This window comes from Gallinula chloropus, assembly GCF_964237585.1.
Source record: "Gallinula chloropus genome assembly, chromosome: 2".
Lineage (NCBI taxonomy): Eukaryota > Metazoa > Chordata > Aves > Gruiformes > Rallidae > Gallinula > Gallinula chloropus.
The window spans coordinates 60,684,900-60,709,723 of record NC_140086.1 but is presented as its reverse complement, the minus strand read 5'-3'; the positions used below and the strand labels follow the sequence as shown (position 1 = coordinate 60,709,723).

The 24,824-nt window shown below is 35.9% G+C and overlaps 1 protein-coding gene across 1 annotated transcript in view; it reads left to right on the top strand.

Annotated features, from left to right (window-relative positions):
- Nucleotides 1-355: 355 nt before the first annotated feature.
- RTTN (rotatin) overlaps nt 356-24,824 on the top strand; it is a gene marked incomplete at both ends in the record, with an annotated part of 86,762 nt that continues 62,293 nt past the window's right edge. The window contains 15 exons of the mRNA XM_084279810.1: nt 356-386; nt 1,170-1,357; nt 1,910-2,108; nt 2,841-2,927; nt 3,685-3,763; nt 4,707-4,821; nt 5,347-5,497; nt 6,441-6,606; nt 8,873-9,054; nt 13,696-13,811; nt 16,722-16,892; nt 18,309-18,521; nt 19,730-19,842; nt 20,910-21,036; nt 23,199-23,324. Coding sequence (XP_084135936.1) covers nt 356-386; nt 1,170-1,357; nt 1,910-2,108; nt 2,841-2,927; nt 3,685-3,763; nt 4,707-4,821; nt 5,347-5,497; nt 6,441-6,606; nt 8,873-9,054; nt 13,696-13,811; nt 16,722-16,892; nt 18,309-18,521; nt 19,730-19,842; nt 20,910-21,036; nt 23,199-23,324 — 2,064 coding nt within the window. The remainder of the gene's footprint in view (nt 387-1,169; nt 1,358-1,909; nt 2,109-2,840; nt 2,928-3,684; nt 3,764-4,706; nt 4,822-5,346; nt 5,498-6,440; nt 6,607-8,872; nt 9,055-13,695; nt 13,812-16,721; nt 16,893-18,308; nt 18,522-19,729; nt 19,843-20,909; nt 21,037-23,198; nt 23,325-24,824) is intronic.

Below are 24,824 nucleotides of genomic sequence, written 5' to 3'. Positions count from 1 at the left end.
GCAACAGACCGACACGAGAACCCCGGCCGCCTTAGCGCTGTCTCTCCGTGCCGGCGTCGCTCCCAGGCAAAGTCCCTCTGTAGCCGCCGGGCTCCGGCGGCTCCCGTAGCGGAGCGATAAGGCCCAGCGCGGGGCTGCATGGGAGTTGTGGTACGGCCGCGCTCGGGGGGTTCCGCCGGGGGATGAAAGCTCCCAGCGTGCTTCGCGTGTAGCAAAGGGCGGCCAGGGAAGCGGGAGGGGAGGGAAGGGAAGCGGACTACGTTTCCCGAGGCGCACCGCGCCGCCCTTGACCCGGCGAGGCGGGCTGGCAGCGGAACCGGCGCGGCGGTTGAATGCCGGCGGGGAAAGGGGCGCGATGGAGTTGTCGTCGCTCGTCAGGAAGCTGGGTAACGGTTCCCCCTCTCTCTCCCGAGGCACCGGCCCTGGCTGCCGGGGGGCGCCGCGGCTGTCCCGATCCCGCCACGGGGCTGTGTGTGCTGCGGGGCGCGGCCAGGGGCCTGCCTCCCGCCCGCGTACAGCGCTGCGGGGGCTTCACCTGCGAAACGGGACCCTGGGTTGCGTGTGGGACGCCGGACAGGGAGGCGGGGGGGGATCTCCTCCTCTGGCATGCGGGGAGTGTGTCTGCCCCCCTCCGGCCTCCGCTCCCACACGGCTGTCGCCTTCCATCCCCCCGCCCCCCAACCCCGACCCCTCGGCAGTGTGCCGCCGTCTGCTGTTCTCCCCCTCGGGCGGGGACGGGCCGATGGAACGCGGCGATGCCGGAGACTTTCCCCTTCGCGTACCGTGCCTTTCGATTCGGCGCGCTCCTGTAGGTTTCTGAACGGTTTCTGAGTCAGGTCTCGGTACCCACAGCGTATTCTGGCAGAGGCGTTCAGGGTTTAGTTGTGTGTTTCGTGAACAAGGCCCTCCTCTTGTGTCACATTTGGCACCAGATTATTCCACAGTGTGTTTCAATATGTCACACGTCTACACGGTGCAGACACAGGTGATTAGCTTACTGCTGGGCAGTGGGATCATACCTGTCTTCCCAGTAAGCATAATACTGACAAACATAAACCCCAGCTTTTTTTCACAGATCTTTGGCAGCATTCTGCTTGCCCAGAAAACAGAATTATGTCCAATAATATTATGGTTTGCTTTTTTTTTTTTTACTGTATCTTTTTGGGCAGGTCATGAACTGGCAGAGATAAGAGAACGTTCTCTGAAGACTCTTCTGTTAAAATTAGACCATAACTTGATTTCATACTTGGATCTGGTCCATGAAAAAGCGCTTTTCTATAACCTTCTGGAGTGGTTCAATTTTCCAGTTGTGCCAATGAAAGAGGAAGTACTAAACTTTCTGAGCAATTTGATCAAGGTATGGCATACTAACGTTTATTGATATATAAATTATATGCCATAGAATGTTAAAGCTGAATAGAAGTGGGCATTGTTTGGTTTTGTAGCTCCATGTAATGAAATTCTAAAGTTTTACAAAGACATGAATAATAAAGCCACTGTGTACAGGCCAAAATAAAAGCTGAGAAACTTGCAACTGCTTATGGGTCTAGCAGAGTAAAAGAATTCTTTTCTGAGTTTCTACTCTCAGTTCCGCTACTTCTTCAGTTTCTCATTGAGTATTTAATTTCTTCTTTGGGACATGATTTGCAGCTGAACACTTGCATTGTTCCTGAAAAGTGAAGATGTGAACAGTGATTATTTTTAAAAAGTTGAGAAAACATTGCAGAAATTTCATCTCATAATATGTTCTTACGTATTAATCACTGTACAGCAGCTGTGCAGAAGAAAGAAAAAAATCCCATCCTTGAAACTGGTGTTCCTTCTCCTCCGTCGAGGTCAAGAGGTGATGAGACTCTTTGTTGTCATCAGAGTTCTGTTCTAACTTTGTCAGTTATTTGTCCTGTTGTAGCATCCACCAGCTGCCCAGAAACTGATTGGAATTGGTGCAGTGGAATTCTTCTCTCAGCTTCGTCCCAATGTGGAGCCAAACTTGCAAGCTATAATTGATGGGATTGTGGATGGGTTGTTCTACCTTCCTTCTGGGCTTCCTTCTAGTTCTTTGTCAGTACGTTATCAAACTCGATCTCAGTCTTCAGTGTGTCAGCCAGGTAAATTACGTAGTTGTAAATGTGATTTATTTAAAATTAAAGTAAATGAAAAGCTTCTAGGCTGTGAAAAGTTGAGGTTTTCATGCATAATAGACAAATTATTCCTGAGAGATCAGTGAAGCCTGTGGCAAGCAGATTTAGCCAGAGAAAATGTGATTTTATTGAAATCAGATTCCATTTGTGTAATGGAATTATCTACACAAGAACAATAATCTTCTCTGGCCTTTTCTTCAGTGTGTAGTAAACTTTGAACAAATCTGTAATTAAGCCAGTATGCTTTGCTACATTTTTTTTTTTTAGAGTAGACTTTAACTTTGACAGTAATTGAAATCTTAAAAAAAAATCACCAAAAAACCCAAACCAGTAAGTTATTGTAGTAGATGTACATCAAGTGTTATATGCACTATCTGTCCAGTTTTGGATAAGTATTTGTCATTAAAAATTATGTCAATTTTTTTTTAAATTTCTTACTTTGTGTGCAGTGTTTCACATGTGTTAAAATGGTATCAGTTGCTTTTCTTACCTTGCTTGTTATCTAGCTGTTACAATGATTTGCAGTGCCTCTTAGGTGTAGTTAAGTAAACCCATGCGGTTCTCCTTTTCTGCCTTAAAAATTGTAAGACAACATACAGAGGAGAAAATTATGTACTGACTTTTGCTTTTGATTGGGTTGGGTTTTTTTACTGTAAATTTTTAAAATTTAACCTTTGTTTGTTTTAGTTCTACCTCAAGAGGAAATATTCACTGGATATTTTTGTCAAGGTAGAAGTCATCCATCGCAGTTAGAAATACCTCCCAAAAGAACAGTTGGTATGTGTAGTTATAAAATAAGACTATGTTAATTATTGAAAGTACTTAGAATTGTAATTTAGATTGTATACCATTACAAATATTATTATTGGTTATTCTTTTTTTTTTTTACTGTTCTGTTATTCTCTGGTATCACAGAAACTACAATTACAATGCTTAAAAAATAATGTTCATCTTAACAGATTTCTTGTTTTAGTAAATAATATAACTCTTTGGAAGATGTAAAGTATGTTAAAATATTCTGTAATATTTTAAATTATATAAATTGCTAATGCTTTCCAGAAGATGTGTTCCATAATAAAAAGTTGCTGTTTAATTACCTTTTTTGTTATTTCAACAAAGCTTAGTACAAAGCACCTTTCTACTTTTCAGAAAACTATTTAAGTGCTTTAGAAATCTTGAGCTTGCATCTAAATGAAAAAGTGTTATGCTTTTTTTTTTTTTTTTTTTTTTTGGTCAGGAAAATTATGTTCAATGTTTCAGTGACAAATATGGACTAACATTGTTTTGGCCATTTTTTTGGCCTGTACCAATGTACTAGTATCAGTTCACAAGAGTGTCATATTTAGCACACAATACAGTGCCGAGAACTAGATATTTTAAAATATGACTGAAAACACGTTAGGAGCACCCAAGTTAGTGCAAGTCTATAGTAAAAGGTATTTCTGTTTCAGGTAGTATATAGTTCCTAAGTTTTTTGACTTTGTTGTGGAAATGCACAATGGGAAATATACTCCAAAATATCTGCTTTTTCTTTTATTTGCAGTGAAATGCTTGAAATTTTCTACGTTTCCTTGGCTAACTCTGACTTCTACAGATAGACATGTTCTTTCATCAAATGAAAGGTATAGTAATAAAAACATTAAAGTTTTCTTGGGTAAAAGTGGGTTTTCCTTGGGTAAGAGTGGTTCTTAATTTTTGTAAATAACCTAATGAGTTAATTTTTGATAAATGTTCAGTAAAGCTGGGCTGAAATTGGGCAGAGCAGATAAACAGTGAGTTGTGATAAAATACATTAACACAGAGCTGTGACAGAATTCTAGCATAGCCAGCAACGTGGTATCTTGGACTGGACTATTTAATGTCTAACTGTAAGCTTTCTTGTAATAGGGTGTTTATGTTGTTGGCTTTTTTGAAAGATCTTGGAAGTTGGAAACCTACTTAATATTTAATTTCCTTTATGCCTCAGTCTAGAAAAAGAACACGGATCCCTAAAACTGGATGTGTTTTGGTTTTGTGGGGTGTTTTTATTTTGTGTGGTGTTCCTGCCCCCAGAGGTTTCTGAAACAATAAAATCAGGGTGAAAAAAAGTGAAGTACAATACCCTTAAAGTTCTTATTATTTTATAATATACATGTTAGAGGATAGCTAATAAATTTCTCCCCTTATGTAACTTCCCACATATGTAATTCAAGTGCTTTTAATTTATACATGAGCCTTGGTAATGAAAAAAATCCTTTCTTCATGATAAAAGTCAGATTATTTGCTGTATATCACTGAGATTATCACTAGCTTCACAGGGAATTTCCAGTCTTTCTTAATTTCAAATTCAGAATTAATAACTTTTATTTATCTTCTGGGAACTTAATTTTACATGTGGTTTGGTAACAGCTCTTCATTGTATACGGAGTTGGCACAGCTAAGGAATAATTCATGTTTAAAATGGTATGACAGTAGTTATAACCATAACTTTCTTGTAAAGACTTGTTCAAGCTAGTGATGCCTAGTTGTTTATTTGTTGTTGTTGTTTCTGCTTAATGCATATTTAAATATGAACTGCATTTTTAGCTCTTTGAGAAGTAACAACCAAAGTTTAATTTGGAGTACGTGTGAACTTCTTCAGGATGTGATTATGCAAGATTTTCCTGCTGAGATCTTTCTTCAAAGGCCAAAGATTGTACAGGCAAGAAGTCACATAAAGTTTAAGATTTTTATTGTGCTGTGGCGGTGTAAGTTGTGCCAAGTAAGAAGGGACATAATTTATACAATTTGTTTCTAAACAAAATACCAAAACAAAAAATCCTTTCTGTAAACTAGATGCATAGGAAAGGGGACACTAGCTATATATCATGGTTACAAAGTTAATTGGTTATAATGAAGTCTGTTGTGAAGTAATCCCTGTTGTGAAGTAATCCTTTGTTTCTTCTGGATAAGGTAAAATCATTGCTGTCATGTGCACACCATCTCATCTCATGAAAGTAGTGACTTTATTTGAAACATAATGTGGAACTTGGCTTTTCCTTAGGACTCATAATCTTGCATTCACTAAGAAAACAGCAGTCAAACCTATTCATTCTTTGTGGTGATTTTTAAACACGTAGAAATGTTTGTGAACTATACTTAGTTCAAGACTCTTGCTGGCAGGGTTTGGTGTTCATAAAGGTGCATTAATGTTCAGTTACCAGTGTTGATGGCTTTGTATTTGCAGAGCCTTTTGTCTCTGCTAAACCTGGCCTTTGGAGGAGACGGGAGGCAGCGGTTAGCTCTGCAGGCTGTGTCCTGCCTGAGACAGTTGTGCATCTTCATGAGAAGCAGACTTAATTTTCACAGAGATCCAAGTTTTTCTTCCACAGAGCAAGGTAGGTATTTTGAAATATTTGAGATACTGTTGTCTTTTTACCAAAGGTAAGATTTTCTAATTTTTCTTTTTAAAAAAGCAACCCACAGCTTTATATCAAATGTAATCTTGTGAAATTGTTTTGCTGAATGATGGTGTTTAGGACTATTCATGTTAGTAAATATTTTAGGACTCCTTGCATTATTTTATAATACTTACTTTTGCCCTTTCCTGTAATTCGCAATTCATCAATTTTTCCTAGTTTTCCCAACTGTTTCTCTGTCATCAGGAGAGGGATTCTTAATTAAAACTAATGAAATCTGTAAAAATAAGTGCTCAGAGATTCAGAAAAGTTGTCAAGCTATTAGTGCTTAACAATTTAGTTAGTCATTTAATGAGCTATGTTAATTTTTTTTTTAAATTCTGATGGCTGAAAATAGTTTAATCGTTGTTTTGGATTTTATAGTCATTAGGGTGATTTTACAATGTTCTTAATGCTTACATTTTGTAGATGTAAAACTATAGATTAGTTATAACGATCTTCCTGTTTCCCTTTTTCCATTAAATTCCATTTGAATGTAATCAACTTTGTTTCTGCAAATTGGTAGTCTGGTTCTCTTCATAAGATTGTCACTATATTTGGTGTCTTAATAAATTATATTGGCTGTTTCTTTGCTAATTCAGTTGTAATATCAACAAATCCAATAGCCTTAGTCAGACACTATGTTTGTATTTTAAAAGCATAAGCAAAATTTATGTTTCATCTGTAATTTTCAGTGGTTTTGCCTTGGAATTGAGTTTCTGAACTCAGCTACTTGCCAGCGATAGGTAGCCCTAACTCTCCATTATTCGCTTTCTGGTTTCCATATCTTACTTCAGTAACTTTTACTATTACTTCAGTATGTAGGATCTTTCAGAATCATGGATTCCAGTAATAGAAAACATATGGTTTGTGTTGCATAAAGGCACAGCTTCCCAGAATTCATCTATGTCTTACTGTCAAGAAACAAGGGGTCCTGTTCGTTCTCAGAATCCATCACCTGGAAGCAGCAGCCCTCGGCCGTCTGTGATTGGACGGACAGTTCAGCGTCCGAGAGGAGATGGTCAAGATTGGGATGCGGTATCTTCCAGGTGAATGAAATAAGAAATAACTTAAACTTTATATAAAAAAATAATTAATACAGGATTATATCATTAGGCCCCTGTCAGTGTGGGGGATGATGTGAGAGTTTTGTTAACCTATGAAAATTCAAACCAAATGACCCCTGAAGTTCTTGTAAGCTGAATGGCCATCCCATAGGTAACAGCACACAGTCTTGTCAAAAAAGCTATAATCTTTGAAGGTTTTTCATTAAAGTCTTTAAACTTTGTTGTTCAACCTGACAACGTATTTCAGTTGTGTGTCATCTAAAATTCTACTCCAGTCTGTATACCCTCAAAATGTCCAAGAGGTTGTTCATGTATGGTTTTATTACTTACCTTGACACAATAGAGTTAAAGCTGCTGTTCAAGAACCAGTGTCTTTTAATATGTTCTTATGAGTCCTTACTGTGTGCTTGTTGATAGTATTTGAGTCTCTGGTATATTGACTTACTAGTTGAGTAACTCCTAGGTGTTCAAATAGGCCATGGTGTTACAGATGAGAATAGGTCACGTAGTTAATTGTAAATGCAACTTGAGAGTCATTGTACTAAAAGGTTATTTTTACTCATCTTAACACTAATATATTTATTTTTTTATTATGTAACTAGCATGGCACTATAAATGAGTTCCTGCTTTATGCATTATAGGACCTGACTGTTTTCTCCAGTTGAACAGTTAACAGTTTAATAATAGCTGGCATATATTGCCTAAGAGATAGGGATGGCCTGGCTTATCAGTTTCCAGTGTATTCAGGAAATCTACATAAGAGTAAGCACCAGTTAAGGCCATGATGAAACATCTACAGACCAGGGCTGTATTATGAGTTGTTCATGACTGCATGTTTTTATCTTCTTGCATCCTGTGTGCTGCGGTAGAGTTGCTTACTGCCCACGAATCCCATTTCTTGCAAAGATACAATTTAGCCCAGAAACAATATACAGAAAACCGTGAAGAATAGAAAATATGATAGAGGGAAATGACTGTAGTGTTGCTGACATTGCTGATTTTGCTATGCAACAGCTTTAGTGAATCTTGTCTTTTTTGACATAATTGTAATATATTTTTCTTTTTTTAATCGCTGTTCTATATTTAACTTTTTTCTTTTTCCTTGTTCTTAAATCTTGAGACTCTCCAATCTATCTGTTTGTCTGTTTCAAATTCTGCCTGGAATCTTAACCTTTCCTCCTCTGAATTGTTTTTATGATTGATACCTCTCCTTCCTTACCCTCTGGTAAGTGAGAATATTGGTGAACTTGTCTGTTTTACTTGCAGTCTTCTCTTGACCTCTTAAAATAAGTTGGCGTTAAAATTCTTAATTGCTATTCTTTATACATGTCTTAGATTATATTGTCGAAATGTAACACAGTCATACCACAATTCATTTTTTCAGCTTGTTTAATACAAAAAAAAGCAGCTAAACAAAAAAGAACTATAAAAGTCGTACAGCCTTTTAAAACAATTCAGGATTGCTAAATGTAGTTTGGGATAAGAAAAAAACATTTTAAAAACATATGATCTGACTTGTATTAATTATATTGCTATCAGTAATATTAGATTATTTTTTGAAAGCAATTGGAAAATACTATGAACTGTATATAGAGCTCATAATTTTAAGTTATATTAATGCTAATTAATTATACTGCAATAATTATATTTATATTATAGCAACTAGATGCATGTTTTATAATATATGCTGAGTTGAATTTAAGGCCTTCATGGACAAGGGAATATTTTTCCAGTTTACGGTGGACAAAGAAGTCCTGCAGGCTTAAACATAGGGCATGCTTCATTAATTTTCCTTCTCAGAATTCTTTTGGCTAGCCACATAGAATGATTTTAATGTAGTAGGCATGGTTCAAGCTGAGATACGATTTTTTAAGTGGCTTTGATAGACTGTTCATCAAAAATAACATTTCAAATCAGCCGTTTTTTCTCTTGCAATATCATTTTCATTGCATCTGTATTTCTTCCGGTATGCATTTCTAAGTGCATTTGAAGATGACTGCCAAGACAGTAGGCATTTACTTGTGATGCTGCCAGTTCTGACACTTAAAAAAAACCAACCAAACAAAAGCCCTCTTTTCCTGCAACATTGGTAGGTAGCAGAGGAAAATTGTGTTGGAAGGAAGGATCCATTAAATAAGTAGGACGTTAAAATACCTGATGATATTTTTTAACATCTATACATATGTGGGTTTTCGTTTTACAAGTTAACTATGTCTCTTGTTTATTTTGTTTTGTTTGTTGTTTTAAGTGGAAACAGTACTCAAGCAAATGCAACCTCCAGAATATCTCTACATTCCCCACTTGATGTGGGACATATTGACCTATCGGATATTGAAAATGAGGACACTTTGGAATTGCAGATGAAGCAGCTTAGCCTTCCTCAGTTCTGTGTTTCTGTCTTGGAAAATGCAATCCCTCTTCTAAGAACAGGTGAGAAAAGACTTTGAATTAAGTATTTCACTTATTTATCCTTCTCATCTGTAGTACAAACCTGTGGTGGTTTAGCCTGGGCAAGAGGCCAAATGTCTACCAAAGCCATTCCATCACTCTTTTTTTCAGCTGGACAGGGAAGAAAATATGTATTGGGAGGCTTAGGATTTGTGATAAGGACAGAGAGGGATCACTCTGCGATCAGTGTCATGGGCAAAACAGACTCAACATACAAGAAAGGAAAGAAAACTAATTTATTACACTGCACCCCACACTCAGTGACACTAGAGTCGGGTAATGAGAAGTGCAACCAGATCTTAAAGCACCTTCCCCCCACCCTTCCCTTCTTAGCGGACTTGATTTTAGTCATAATTTTTCTCCCTTCTTCATCCTGTATCGCAGCACAGGGAGGGGCAGGGACTGGGGAACTGGGGGGGTTCAGTCAGTTCCTCCCGAGCTGTTTTCCTTCTTAGTGTGAGGGGCATTCCACACACCCTTCCCTTGCTGCACTGTGGGGTCCCACCCACGTGGGACAGCCCTCCATGAACTTCTCCAACATAAGTCCTTTCTATCAGGGCATCATCTCCTCACCAGTTGCCTCAGTGTGGCTCCCTTCCATGGGGTGCTGACCTTCAGGCACAGACTCCTCCAACCTGGTCCCCTACAGAGTCAGAAGTCCCCTGGCAAACCTGCTGTGGTGTGGGTTGGTCTCTCCACAGGCTGTTAATGGTCTCTGCTCCCCATCCTTATCCATGGGCTGTGAGGGGACAGCCTGCTTCACCATTGTCTTGTCCACAGGCTGCAGTGGAATCTCTGTCTGGCACCTGGAGCACCTCATTTCGCTTCTGCCCCTTCCTTCTTCCCTGGCTTTGGTATCTGCACAGTTTCTTACATCTTCTCACTCCTTTCTCTGGTGACAAAATGCAGCTGCCTGCAGGTTTTTTTGTTGGTTTTTTGTTTTTTTTTCTCCTAAATGTGATTCCCAGAGGTGCTGTGACCATGGCTGATGGGCTTGGCTCTGGCCTTGAATTGGATGATATTTTACTCTCTGGGGCCTGCAGACAGCTTCTAGAAGCTTCTTGCAGAAGCCACCTCTTCATCCCCGCCTTCTCCAGTAGAACCCAGCCATGCAAAACTGTGACGAAACCTCTTAAGTAGTTGTTATTAGGAGTACCTTAAATAAGTAAGTTATACATAATTACTGATACACTGTAGCTAGTTATAACAGGTCTTTTCTAGGGACTTTGTTCAGGTCATAAAGATTGAATCTTCTAGTTGATTTCCAGAATTGCTGCAGAAGTTTCAAGTGATTTTTACAAATGGGGAATAGTGGCAGGAAAAACTGGATGTAGAAAATAGTGTGGCTGAATAAAAATGTTATTCAAATGTTATTCAAAAAGATGAAATAATAACTACACTTAATAAAACGTGTGTTCAGATGTCTTTGAGTATATAGTTTTCCTCCTGTTCAGGAAATAGGAAATAACAATCATGGAAAAAGGTTTGATTTTGTTCTTATAATGTTTTAAGAAAAATTCTAAGTAATGATAGTCTAATTGTAAGGTTTTTTTTAAAAAAAAAGTTACGAAGGTTCTAAATTGCAAAGCCTTTTTGAAAGCAAAATCCTTTTGCTCGTAGGTTGTCTAAAACAGTATCTGGTTGCAAAACAATGTGATTGGTAAACGTGGTAAGGTTTTCAAATCTAGGAGCTGGAATTTTGTATCTGTTTATGACTAGAATACAAAAAGTTGTATTTGTTTATGACAATAAACAGTCATAAATAAATAAGTCATAAACATCTGTTTACAACTAGCATACAAAAAGTTTTGTAATATACCTGTCAACATTTCCTGAGCTGGATAGAGGCAATAACTTATAAAACTTACATGAAATATATATGCAACTTGTACTTTTTATTGTTTTCGTGATTGTTTATAACGTTCTATGACTTTCTGTTCTGTCACAAAATAGTGATTTACTAGTGCATTTCATAGAAATGTCAGCATTAATCTGTGTTTGAAGGAAAATTTTTTTATTACCAAAAAAAAATAAGGATTGAATAAACCTAAAATGAATAAAAGTTTTGTTTCCCCCTTACAGAACAGTGATATTTAAGTACTAATTCTTCACAATCACATGTATCACTTCTGGAATCTTTTATTTAGAATGTGAAACTGCAGGAAATTTATTTTTTTATGTTTTCTGTTTCTGGCAGATGTCACTTCAAATCTGCTGAGCTAAAATACAGTGAATTTTTCCATCTTCCAAGATACTTTGCACCTTATCATAGAATTAAGAGCTTCATTTTCAGATGAAGTTGATCTGTCTTTGTTTCTCTTGCCCTTGGGGTTTTATTACGCTTTTTAACCTGCTAGATAATATTTCTTCTTTTTTCCACAGTGCTGTAATGAGACATAGATTGTAAGCAAGCTAATATTTTTGTCCTGTTCCCATTGATCTGAAATCCTCTGATCTGAAGGCACACTCTAATACTGTGAGACAGTGGCACACAGTAACACACTGTTTCTTGTGTGGTTATATATTTGGAGTTGCTTTCCTCAGTAAAAGCAGCAGACACATTTACTGATATTGTTATCACTGTATGTGGTGGATATGGTATAGTATAGATTTTCTTCTGTAAAACTACTGGGTAAACGAAAACCAGTAAGCTTACTGTAAAAATTGCTTGCTTGTATTTTACAGTATAACATGTATTTCAGTTGAGCTCAGATTCTGTTCCTTGTGGATTTTTTTTTTTCTTCCTTTGTGCTGGACTGTGTTGTGAGTGAAGGTATTTCAGGAATCAATAGTGGTGTGGGTCGTGTTTGGTTTTTTGTTGTGGGTTTTTTTTGTGATGAGTTTTAAGCTACCATACTTGTCTGAAGTTCAGTGTTAATACTGCATGCCTTAAAGACAGTTATTGAAATCTGAACAGCAAAAGACTTATATTGCAGTCATTGTTATCTGTCTTGCTATGTGTTTAGTAATAAAGAATTCTTAGCACGTACTAATTGCCACAGGTGTTAGGAAATGAGTATTTTCCTGATATATTCAGGTAAGAGTATGGTGAAATCAATTTACATGTCTATAGATCATGATAGCTACAGTAAAGCATAGTGGCAGATGTGTATAGTTATTAGCTTAAAAATATTTCTGAATTTGTAACTCAAAACCAGCAGTTTGTAATTTTTGCATTATAGTGGAGAAATTTATGAAGTCATATTTCAAATGTTTAATTGCAGAAACTTGATTAGGATTTTGCAAAATAATTACGGAGAAGTGCTTTTGGGAATTTTCAGCATGTACTCTTCAAACTGGCAACATTTTGCCTCAAATAAGGGGAAAACAGCATTTCTGTATGGTATGAAAAAGCAAGCTTTCATAAAGGCCCTGTGCCATTCTCTGCCATATGCTCACTCAGAACAGATCCCTTAGACTGCAAATTGCATGAGCTGTGGTCGTTGTCATTACATACACAGTCACACTCACACAGAGATACATTTTTCCTCAAGTGTATCAACAAGGCTTCTACAGTGTATAAAATCTACAAAAAATCGAAAAAGTGACAAAAAATTGATGTTTAATCATAATATGCTTGCTTTTTTTTTTCTTAAAGGGATTTGAAGGATGCAAAATTTTTATGGTAGTTAAAAAATGAATTGGAAATTCAAGGGTGTTCTGTGAAATCTATATGTGGTTTTAAATAAAAAAATACCATCAACAAGTAACTAAGCCAACAGTTGCACTAAATTGAGTATTTGGGGGAAACTGTCACCGTATGGTTCCCTAGGATGCCAGACAGTTTTGGCATCCTTTGGTGCATGAGGTTGGAAATACTTGGTCTGGCTCCAGCTATTCTGTCTTGTTCTTCGTGAAGCCTTCTAGCCTTTGACCTCTTCTTCCCTATTGTCTCATTGTCCGGGGGCTTTAGAGGGGAGGCTTATTTTTGTAGTAAAAATATTTAAGCTTGGGTCAGGTTTCTTTGCAGCCCTGTGTTCCAGCATAAAGCTGCAGGAAGCATAGAAGTCACTAGCAGACAGACCAGATTAACAGCCTTGTTCTTAAGAGATACTGAATCAGAAGGAGCAATGAACACGAATAAATATTAACCTAAAAGCAAGGGGGAAAATTCTTATGGCAAAAAGTACAAATGGATTAAATGGGTATTCATCTCCTTACCTTTCAAAAGATCTCAGACAAAATTATCTAGGAAGAAAGTCACTCCTGATATACCAAAAATACAGATGAGGGGGGAATATGTAATATATACAGAAGATCTGTAACCAGCTGTCTGTACAGGGGAAATTAAGTGACTTTATTCTGAACTTACAAGAAGTCTAGTAATTTAATTTACAGCTGTAATAAAGTTTTCTGTAGTACTATAAGATTTAAGGAAATGCGGTCTTTTTTCATGTATATGATTGCTTTAATCTCTGCTGTTGTGATTTTCGTGTAGTTGCTGTCTTCAATGATTCAAATCTATTGGTGGATGAGGGCAATAAGCATTACTTTAGAAGTCTATAGGAAAATTAAAATACTAGAATGTTGGATTTGGAATAATCCCTTGTTCAAAATGGTGTTTGCTGAATATCAAAGCATAATATCTTGTATTTTAATTTATCCTCTCTCTTGTACTTGTAGGCAGTAGGAGAGTGACGATGGAAGTTCTTGAATTGCTTGTTGAAGACATGTTCCTTATTGGTGATGCTATTTCTGAGAACGTTTGGGAAGATGATAGTCTCTTTGCATTGGAATTGGTAAGATTCTTTAGACTTTGATCAGATGTGTTTAACAATCTGCTTTTATAAGCCTCCGACACTTTCTGCAGTGATTCATATACATATATAATCTTCTGCTGAGCTACCTTTTTGAAAATCTTAGTTTATTACTAGGTTCTATCACTGCCCACTTTTTATTTTAAATATAAGTTCCTTTACTATGTGATAGTTGAGGTTACACCTGAAGAAAATAAGTACCGAATTTTGTCTTGTAGTGAAAGTCTGTTAAGCAACCATTGAGAGAAACACGTGTAGGGAAAAAGATCTGAAGGATGTGTTGGAGAACAATTTGATGTAAACAACATCTTTCAAATTCTTTGCTTGTTAGAAACTGTCTATGGGGGGTTAACTATTTAGATCCAAGGCTGAAGTTGTAAGATACATGCTATCCAATTCCTACACAGGACTAAAGACCCTTAATTCTGTTGCTCGGTTGGGAAAGAAAGGAAGAAGCTTTATTGGCCCAGGCGAGATTCAAAGCATCAAGGTGCTGTTGCCTGAACAATTAAAATTGCAGGAAATGCATACCTGAGCACTGTTGAGAATTGTTATATACATTAGTTATCAAATTAGTGAATAAGATATGAAATAACAATGGTGACTTGCGTTTTCAAAGACAACTGAAAGCTGAAACAAGCCAATATGACTTCTGCACATAACAAACATACCAGAGTTGCAGACTGAAACTTGTCTGAAGACTTAAGTGTAGTCTTAAATGCACATGATGTAAGTTAGAATTTTTGAAAGTACCACTCAATATGAAACAGTGGCATTGCAGTAATTACTAATTAAAAGACTACTGTAGGATTTCCTATTCTCTGTTTTAAAAAAATTAATATTTATATTATTCATAGGACCTAGCAGTGAATGAGAACTTTTCTTTGAATTTAGGGTACTCATCTGTCATAACCTATTATAAATGATGTACATCAAGTCAATACTGAAGGTTCTTTGCAGAACATTTAAGTAAAGCTTAATATAACCTTTCATCTTGCATGACCAAAAGCAATATATTCCATTGCCTTTAAATATGTCAAACTATAGTAGAAACTCTGAACATCATCCCATGTGCATCATACTTACTGATTGTTGTTAGTAGGAGAATGTTTGTTTCCAGGCTATACTAATGAGCAAAACTCTGCAAATAATACAATGTGTACAATTATATTGATTTTAAAAAAAGGAAAAGGAAAAAAAAAAGCTTTGCTGGTATAACATTATTCCATTGGTAGAACTTTGGCATTTATTAGTAAAATACTTTTCAGATATAAAATTGACTTCCTATTGAAAGTTAAGAATTTGCATCAATTTGTGATGCAGAACTGGACTGTGCAGTGCAATTCAATAAATGTAATTCTAACAAAGAAATTGCAAAAAAGGAGATAAAAAACCCCAGCTCTTCATCTTTCGTAGTGTTTCAGTAAATAAAAAAACCTGGACAATTTTAGAAAAAAAAACAAACATTAAACTCACTTTTATATTAGTTAGTATTACATTAAATAAAATGTCTTTTATCAGAAGTAGGCTGTGTTTTTAAAGTTGCTAGGTTTCATTGCTTAGAAAACGTGCTTCCACTCTGTATTTTGTATTAATTCCAAGTGAAAGAGGTCACACATCTCCTTTCTAGGAAACTAGAAAGCAATTCTTGAGTAACTTTATTGCTTTATGTTTCTTTGTTAATCTATTTTTAAAATTCTTCACTGGAACATCTCTGTGAAAAAAAGGTATTTTGGAGATCACATTGGCAAATACTGAAGTTTGTAACTGTATGTGTTTTACCTGTGTTTTTATGCTTCCTTTCTCCCAAGTAAAATTTTACTGTTTTCTAGTTTTGTCCTGTGCATCAAGTGTAGTTGGTTCTGCTGTGTCAAAAAGTTAGGTAGTGCAGGTTGCCGTAGCCCCCCAGCCCTTTTGGATCACTAGCTCAGAGACAGTCATCCCTCTCTCAGGGAGGAATAAGCTTTCTAATCTACTCGTGATTCGAGACTCCGTGGTCTTGAAGCAGAGGCTCTTCCTGCCTCTGCAAAATAGAGCAGGGCAGAGAGAAACTTTATTTTTTGAAGTCCTTAAAATGAATACAAATCCTTTCATCTTACTGTGTGATAATGTGTAGTGATAATTACTTTGAGACTGATTTGATTTAGTCAATTGCTTCACGTCATTTTCTTTAAGCTTGTTGAGTTATATAAGTAGTTCCTAATTGCTTAACAGTGATTATTGATTTCTGGAATGAAAAAGCTAAAGGTCTTTGTTACTATTTGGCATTACAAAACTGGCAACTGAAATTAATGTTACCTTTATTCTAGTGCCCCTTAGCACAAACCTGGCTTCTTCAGATGACCAAAATTCTAGATAATAATTTTGTTTTCTCCAGTGTCAATGAGCTGGCTTTTTCCAAATGATAGTAGGATTTTACATAACATGAGAAATGTGTTGCTGTTTCCTTTGAGAATGAAAAGCCATAAAACCAATTCAATGTTCTCAAAGCATGGATCATGTTTTTGTTCTTTGGGTTTTTTTAAATTATTTTTTAAGGTAAAGCTTTATTAGCTGGTTCAAACCAGCTTCTGGGGTTTTTTTCATATTAAAAGTGAATTTCAAAATAGTTAAAATGCAGAACCTCAAAAATTTAGTGAGCAGGAATTGGATTGGGTTGAGGAGTAGGGACAGTAACCACTAATGGGTAATTACTGACCACAGAGTGAAGGTAGAGTGAGATCTAGAACTAATGGTCAGATGACAGACAAAACACTGTACTTTGTACCATTTCTGCATTTTTAAATTATGTGGTATGATTGTGTTAATGCTGCTATGTGTGCTGTATAAACACTAAAGACAGAGTAATGCTTCAATTATTTCTAATGATTGTATTTTTGATCTTGTTTTCAGAAAGACAAATTGCTTCTGATCTTGGGTTTGCTTGGAGAAACTATATTATATCACAAAACCAATATAAGTGCAGAGCAGCCCGAGGTGATGTTGGTGCATCACAGAATGGCTTTTATTAGCATTTCACTCTTTACTGTCAGACTGCTGCAAATACTTCTCCCTGTAGAAAAGGTATGCTAATACTAATTTTAAGTGATTGTCTTTTGGTTTTGGATTTTAAGAGGGGGGAAAAGAAGTGATACCTTTCTCAGTTATTAGTACTGGGTAAATAGTCACTGGACAGAGAAATTTAATGATGTATGATCACAGAAGGCAACTTTGTTCTTCAGTTATCAGTGCATTCACACAGAATTGCAGGATGCTAGGGGTTGGAAGGGACCTGGAAAGATCATTTAGTCCAACCCCTCTGCCAGAGGAGGATCACCTAGGTCACACAGGAATGCATCCTGCGAAATCTTCTGCAGATTTCAAGTCTTCCAAAATATTTTTTATGTCTTTTTAATGAGTTTTTAAATTCAGTGATCTTTTTCCTCCTGTAATGCTTTTCTCTTTTCTGGTGTAATGTGTGGTTTGCAAAGCTATGCTGCCCCCTGCTCGTTTATAGTATGCTTGCAAGCAAGACTAAGATTAGAACTACATAATAGTCATAATCTTCATTTTTCATTTGATGGAAGATAGTAAGCAATTATGTTTCAGACATCAATAGTGTTTTTAATTAGTCTCTGCTTCCAATGTTCTTTAGAAGAAATTCTGTTGTAGCACTTTGATTTTTATTCCCTCCCCCCCCCCCCTTTTTTTTCCTGTTCATTAGAGATGGGAGGCTGATGTTTGGAAGTTTGTGGGATGGAAAGTGTTAGGTGTTTAAGTCTGTGTGGGTTTACATTTTTGGATACATTTTTACTGCACTGTAGCTGTTTTAGACATTCTTCTATCTGAGTAGGAGAGATATTTTGAGTTACAGGATTTTTTTGTCACAATAAGTCTGTTGCTATTAATATAAGTAGTCTATTGTACCTGAACATAAATGTATACAAACTAATTTAATTACTGTATATATTTTTTGTCCTTATGCTCTTCTGTACAAAGTTTCAATTCTGTGTATGACAAGAGTTGGAAAAAAGTTAGAAGTTAAAATTTGAGTTGAAGGGATGTTGAACATTTGCAGTAAAACCACCAAAACAAAGACAACAGAAATCCCAGTCCTGAATATGTGGTATTACTATGGAGAAACGTAGACAGCTTTTTATTAAATACAGAAATAATTATGGTCTGTGTGTTCTCTGCCATCTAGTGGTTAGACAGTAAATTGATCCTGGCCGGTGGTGCGTGTGGTTGTTAGCACTGTGGCTGGGGCATACACGACTTTTGTGACTAGTTGCAAGTCTGACGTTAGGACTGACATCTAATAAGCTCTCCCTTTTTAATTAAAAGAAAAATCTTCATGAAGAACTCATTTGATAAGTGCTTCTTTCTTTTCTTTTTAAGTTGCAGCAGTAGTGAATGTAGTTGTTGAATGCCTGCAAATGCTGTTGTTGGTTTAACTCTATTTTCAGGCTGCTATTCTGATATTTGTTTTCTTTTTCAAAGGCAAATAAAGTTTCACAAAAGGGTTTGCTGAACGCTTTATTTCTTCTCTCCCTGGATGTGCCCTTCTCTTTGGAATACCCAAGCATTCATGAATCCATTGCAGCCTATCTGGAGCAGATGAGTACTGAGAACTACAACATTTATAAACAAGCTTCAGAAGTGGCATATTCGATCGAATGCACTTGCAGCTTTATGAATGAAGTTCATAAGAAGGTTTGGAACTTGATATAATAAAATATTTCTTGTAGGCAATTCCTTTCATCCACTTATATTTCTCTGTGATAAAAACTATATTCTAGCATAGCCAAAGAAAATCCATAAGTATGAGTATTCCATACTACACAAGATGTAGTTAATTTATGTTTGTTTTCACTAATACTATTCATGATGTTCTTAAAAATCTTATCTGAAGTAAAACCAAATAAATAAATAAATACTTGGAGAGTAGAAGTAGGCACAAGCTCTTTTATAGGCAAAGAAGTAAAAAAAGAAGTAAATATTCTATTTAAATATACAGTGTGAGTGTGTGTCTACATTGTCCAATATTGAAACCAGAAAATTTTAATTCCCACCTGCTTGGCAATTGTAGCTGTAATAAACAGCTGCTTCCAGGTGTATGTTTCACTTTGCTATGAAGCCAGCTAATATACTCTGCATTATTAGTTAAAAGATTCTGACACAGCATTGAAATATTCTCCATTACCCAGACTATTGCACAAAATACTTATTCCGTTGATACTAAAACAAAGTAATAAAATACAGCAATAGAAACATAGTGCTGACTTAAATCTGAGTTAATATATCCTATTGTATAGGCAGGTTTTGAACTTAAAAGCAATACCTAACTTCATCGTAAGCATTATTTTATAAACTGACTTCATCAAATTTAAGTGGCTCATGTTTAATGTATTTGGTAACCAAAAGTGAGAAGATATATTTACTAAAATTAAAAAAATAAACAACCCAAACTTACTCTTCAATAGTGAATTTTTAGAAGACTAATAGTTAAATCTTTCATTATACTCTTCTCACATAAAATGCATCCTGATTTAAAAATCAATAATTTGATTAAAGTCATAAAGTATTCAAGGATGAGTCTGTTCTTGGGCATTTTAGAAAATGTTTTCAGTAGAGTTATAGTGTTTATGCTGTGAAATTTTAGACATACATTATTCCCATTGGTTTAATAGCAGTTTATTTGGATTTAGCAGCTGAAGGGTTTTCAGCTCCGAGGAGTAGGTTCTAAAATCTGCTTGTTTGAAATCTATTTCATTTGTTAATCAGGTTAGTTATAAACTCTGTGAAATATTGAACCAAACCCTAGTTAGCAGATGCATTAACTTACAATAACTTCTGGAAGTTTTATGTGGTATACTGTAATATTATTAATTCTGTTTATTTCTCTTCATTTTGCTTTTCAGGGGGACAAGAATCTTTCTGAATTAGTGGAATTGGCAGATCAGGCCTTGCGCAGTCTACCCTACCATCAACACTTTCCCTTGCTTCAGGAATGCATTCACATATGCTCAGATATGTGAGTACATTAAAACTCTGACTTGAGAAAATATAATTTTTTGTATGGATACACTATCGCAAGTAGAAGCTCGACTTTTTTATTCCCTGTATTTGAACAATTGTTTTCTTTTAGCCATTCAAAGGTCACTTCTGTAGTGGATTTAGTGAAAATTTAATTTCAGATACTAAAAAAATTATGTTTTATGTGTAAGCTTTTCAACATTTTTATATAATAATTTCCTATGTTATTTTGACTCTTAAAACACTTTGACCTGTCTTTCAAACTTTCTGAATTCCCTTTTCCCCAAGTGTATTTGTGTAACTTATTTTACTTTCACAAATTGTGAAGGACTTACTTTATTGTAGGTTCTGATTTATTCAACAGCATGATCTTATTGCTTTTTAGATTTTCCACATCTCTAGTTAAAAATAATTTAAATTACCGTGTGGTGCCTGGAAAGGTTCTGTATTGAACACTTAATTAGAAATACAAGATCGTAATTTCATACTGACTCAGAATTTAAGGGACTTGTTTCAGTGGAAACTATATTTAAAAGCTAAGGACTTTTAAATTATGAAATGTCAAAACATTTTTTAGTGTTTCAGTGGTTTTAGAATTAATTATTTGACTGCTTTTTAAGCCAACAAGAAATTCTGGTTTTAATGAACATACATGTACTTTGTGATAGTGAGATGGACTTGACCTCTACAAGGAAAACATTCTGAAAGCATAGTATTAATTTTTTTTTTTTTTGGCAATCATATGCCACGATATAAGGAGCATATTGAATCTCAACAGACTTTTATGCTTTGAGATGAACATAAACATTTGTCAGGTTCCTAATTTTGATGAATGAAATTTTGAAAAACTGTTCTTTGGTTACCTACATATATCGGTAAAAAAATTAAATATACAAATGTGAAGATTGATACTAGGCTTTTTGGTAAATATACTGTGATCTCTGAACTTTTGTTAAGTCATTTTTCAAGAAGTATTTTTCCTGAAATTTAGCAGGAAAAATTTTGTAGATATCTATGGGTACTGTAAAATAAATAATAGTTACATTATTTCTTTTTCATTTTTAGTTGGAAGCCTGCCGAGGGTAGCTCATTGCTCCAGGCTGAAGGTCAGAAGGTGCTTCTCCATCTATTGTCTCATCCTTTGCTGAAGATAAAAACTGAAGCCTATCAGTGCTGTTTGGAAGTGGTTAAGGTTAGAACTGATCATTAATCCTTTCACTATTATACTAAATTATGTGTATTATGTTATTTTCTCATTAAAAGCATTTTTAATGCAAATTCTGTTTGCCATGTTATATGCTGTGAAATATGTATAGGCCTGGGCTTGCACTTTGCTGTTATGTTTTTGGTATTAACTCTCCTTGGTTGGGTTACTTCAGGTACTACACTTCAGAATGATAGGATCTCTGGAGGAGGAAAAACAGTGACTGAATTTTATTTTTTTTATTGAAGGGATTCTTAATGCTGATCACTTAGTTTTTTTGCTGTTATAAAGAAATATTTCTATTTAATTTAGCTTTTGAAAATAATTCAAATGTTCTGTTTTGCTTGTCTGTTGAAATGAAATGAGGTTCATTAAATCACAGACTTGTTCATGTTGGCACTTATAAAGATCATCTAGGCCAACTCCTCCTTTGACTAGATCAAGGTTGCTCAGAGCCCTGTCCAACCTGACAGTGTTTGCAGGGATGGAGCATCTACAGCCTCTCTAGAAAACCTGTTCCAGTGTTTCACCACACACATCATAAAAATTTTGTTCCTTATATCTAACCAGAATCTACCCCCATGGGTTTAAAACCATTGTCTCTTGTCCTATTGCAACCAGCCCTACTAAAATTTTTGTCCCTATCTTTCTTATAAGCTCCCTTTAAGTATTGAAAGGCTGTAATGAAGTCCTCCTGGAGCCGTCTGTTCTCCAGGCTGAACAAGCCCCACGGTCTCAGCCTGCCTTCATAGGAGAGCCGCCGATCATCTCCGTGGTCCTGCCCTGGACTTGCTCCAACAGCTCCATGTCTTCTAATGGAGTTCCCCGAGCTGGACGCAGTACTCCAGATGGGATCTAACCAGAACGGAGTAGAGGGGCAGAATCACCACCCTTGATCTACTGATCATGATTGATTTGATGCAGTCCAGGATACAGTTGGCTTTTTGGGCTGTGAACATGTTGAGCTTGTCATCCACCAGCACCCCCAAGTGCTCTGCAGGGCTGCTCTCACTCCATCTCCCAGCCTGTATTGCTCCTGGGCCTGCCATGACCCATCAGCTGAACCTTGCACTTGGCCATGTTGAACCTGATGAAGTTCACATGTACTCACTCTGCAAGGGCAGATTCTATTCCCTTTGTAGCGATTTTTCACTTCCCTTTTGGTTTTCTTATGTTTTGGGGGTTTTTCTTTTGTTTTTTTGTTTGGGAGGTGGGGGTGTGTTTGTGGGTTTTTTTGTACCCAAGCAAAAATAATTTTGAGTTGATCTCTCTTCTGATTTTTGCAAGGATACTTACAAAAGGAAACCTCTTTCAGAATAAATATTTGCCTAGATTACACTTTAATTAGTTAGGTCTTAAAAAATGTGAAAGAAAACTGTATATTTTTCCCTATGTATGAAAGCTTGGGTTGTGTTTAAGAACATGTAAGTACTTTTGTGTACTCATTGTTTTAGAACTTTAATTAGTTGTTGTTTTAGTTTGGATTTTGTTTTGTGTGAGTATTTTGATGCTCCCAAAATTTTTAATAAAGATAGCCCAAGGTATAAAGAGCATGAACTTCCTAAAAGTATGGTTGTGTTCCACATTAAGAATGGAAATATCATATACATCAGGTCATTTTAGGTGTTCACTAATATTAGCTTACAAAATAAAAATCACTTTTCTAATTTGATATTAAACTTTGTCATAATTCTTATTTTCTGTAATGGACATCACCTAAATTTACTGTGCTTTATCCCAATTAACTAATGTACGAAGATGATGTAGCTAGTCTTTCACAAAAAGCCCCCACTCTTATCCCCACTGAATGGCACTTGTGTCTTTCAGTGAGATTTTTACCTTCCTGTTTTAGTTTTGCTTACTTTAACAGCATAGAAAGCTTGTATAATTTATTTCACTATTATTCAAAATAAAACTGAAACTACTTTATATTTCTTAGGCCTGTGTAGCAGCAGGAGTTTTCAATCTCTGATCTATAAAGATGGAGTTTCTTCCAGGTCTGTAATGTTTAGCTTTCAGAAATATAGCCTTCCAAACTGTGCAGAGAAAGCCTTTCACAGGATGGCAATTTCAGGCAGTCTATAAAACAACATGTAGTAGTGGAGACTATCTTGAATTTTAAAACTAACCCACTTTTATTTTTACTGAAGGACTGTTTAGGTATTCATAATGTTGCTAAGCCTGTGTCTTCGATCTGCCATGGAGTGCATTTCCTTCTTCATCCAAAAGTTTTATATGAAGTCTGTACGTTTGGCCTTCAGGAAGATAAGAATGAGGTACTGGGTTTAGTAGCTGTATTTGTAAGTTGATGTGCATGCACAATAAGTGTTTGTATATTTTCCATACTTCTTGAAGTTTTAACTACATACAGTTTGCTGTATGTAGAAAAGCCAGGCAAACAGTGAAGTTGTGGTAAATAGAAAGGGTTGTGTGTTTTGTTTGGGTTTTCTTTGATGATGAATTTAGATGAAAGAACATTCTATGCATGGGGTGCTATTAGATGTAATAAAGACCAATTAAAAAAATGAAATAAGCTATGTTTTTTAATATTTTCCTGTAATAAGCTATGTTTTTTAAAAAAATCTCTTCCTGTAACACATTCAGCCCTAATAAAACATGCATATGATGAAATAGTATTTATGATGGAAATCAGGAAGTCTGAAGTCTTTGTAGAGGTGTATTGACTTCTGAAATGTGTGCATTAGAGGAGCAAAAAGGCATTTTAAATCTGCGGTGTCTTTGCTGTAAAAAACACATCTGCAATTACCTCAGTATTATAGAGTTGTTTTATTAGTATTATAGAATAGGTCTGAATTTCTATTGGGTTTGTTTATATGCAGGAATGTTTAACATACATCCACTACTTCCTAGCTTACATTTAAGCTGAATAAGGAATTTTGAGAGGGGCAAAAATTACCTTGGCTATTTGTAACTACTTTATAGCTGATCTAGAAGGACCCTACAGTCAGAGGGGAAAGAACATTGACTAACAACTCTATTTTTTTTTTCCAGCTTGTCTCCTGAAACATTTTTTTTAAACACACTATTGGGCACAATTCTATTTAGAAGAGGTTTTTTTTAAATGCTAGCATATCAAAAAGAGAAGTAAAATATCTTTGATAATGTGCTATGTATTTGTACTTTGTATGTAATTTATCTTTTCCAAGGAAAGCATTTATTTTGTTTGACTGCACCCTTGGATTCCTTATTAAAAAGGCTGACAGTTTTTTTAGTAATTGGTCAAGCAGAACAAATAAGACTTCAACTGATAGTGAGTTTAAAAGGTCATTGAGGCAGAGAATGCATTTTTACAAAATGCTCTCATTTTGTTCTCCTTACCTTACAATGCATTCTTCCTGCACTTCTAACAAACTGTATAATGAAGATCGTACCCAAGCACACTGTTTTGCTGCTTGGATGTATATCTGCTCCTTAAGTTTTCATAAAGCATCAGTTTCATCTTTTGTGATAATGAAAAGAATTTGAGAAAAACCTTATATTCCAAGGTTGGGCTTAAGATTTGCCTTGTGATTTTAGAAATCCAGTCCCTTAAAAATAGGCCAGAGTGATATTATTATTCTTGTTTCCTGGGGTGAGAAGAATTTTAACTCTGGCATAAAATGCAGGGTTTTAACTGCTAAAGGTAGGTGTTCTTACACTATGTAAAGGAGAAGGAACTCTGAGAAGCTGCTTCTCCCCCACCCCATTCCCATTGTAGTAATAATATTAGCTTGTAAATGGTTTAATATTCCATATAGTATATGTTACATACTGTA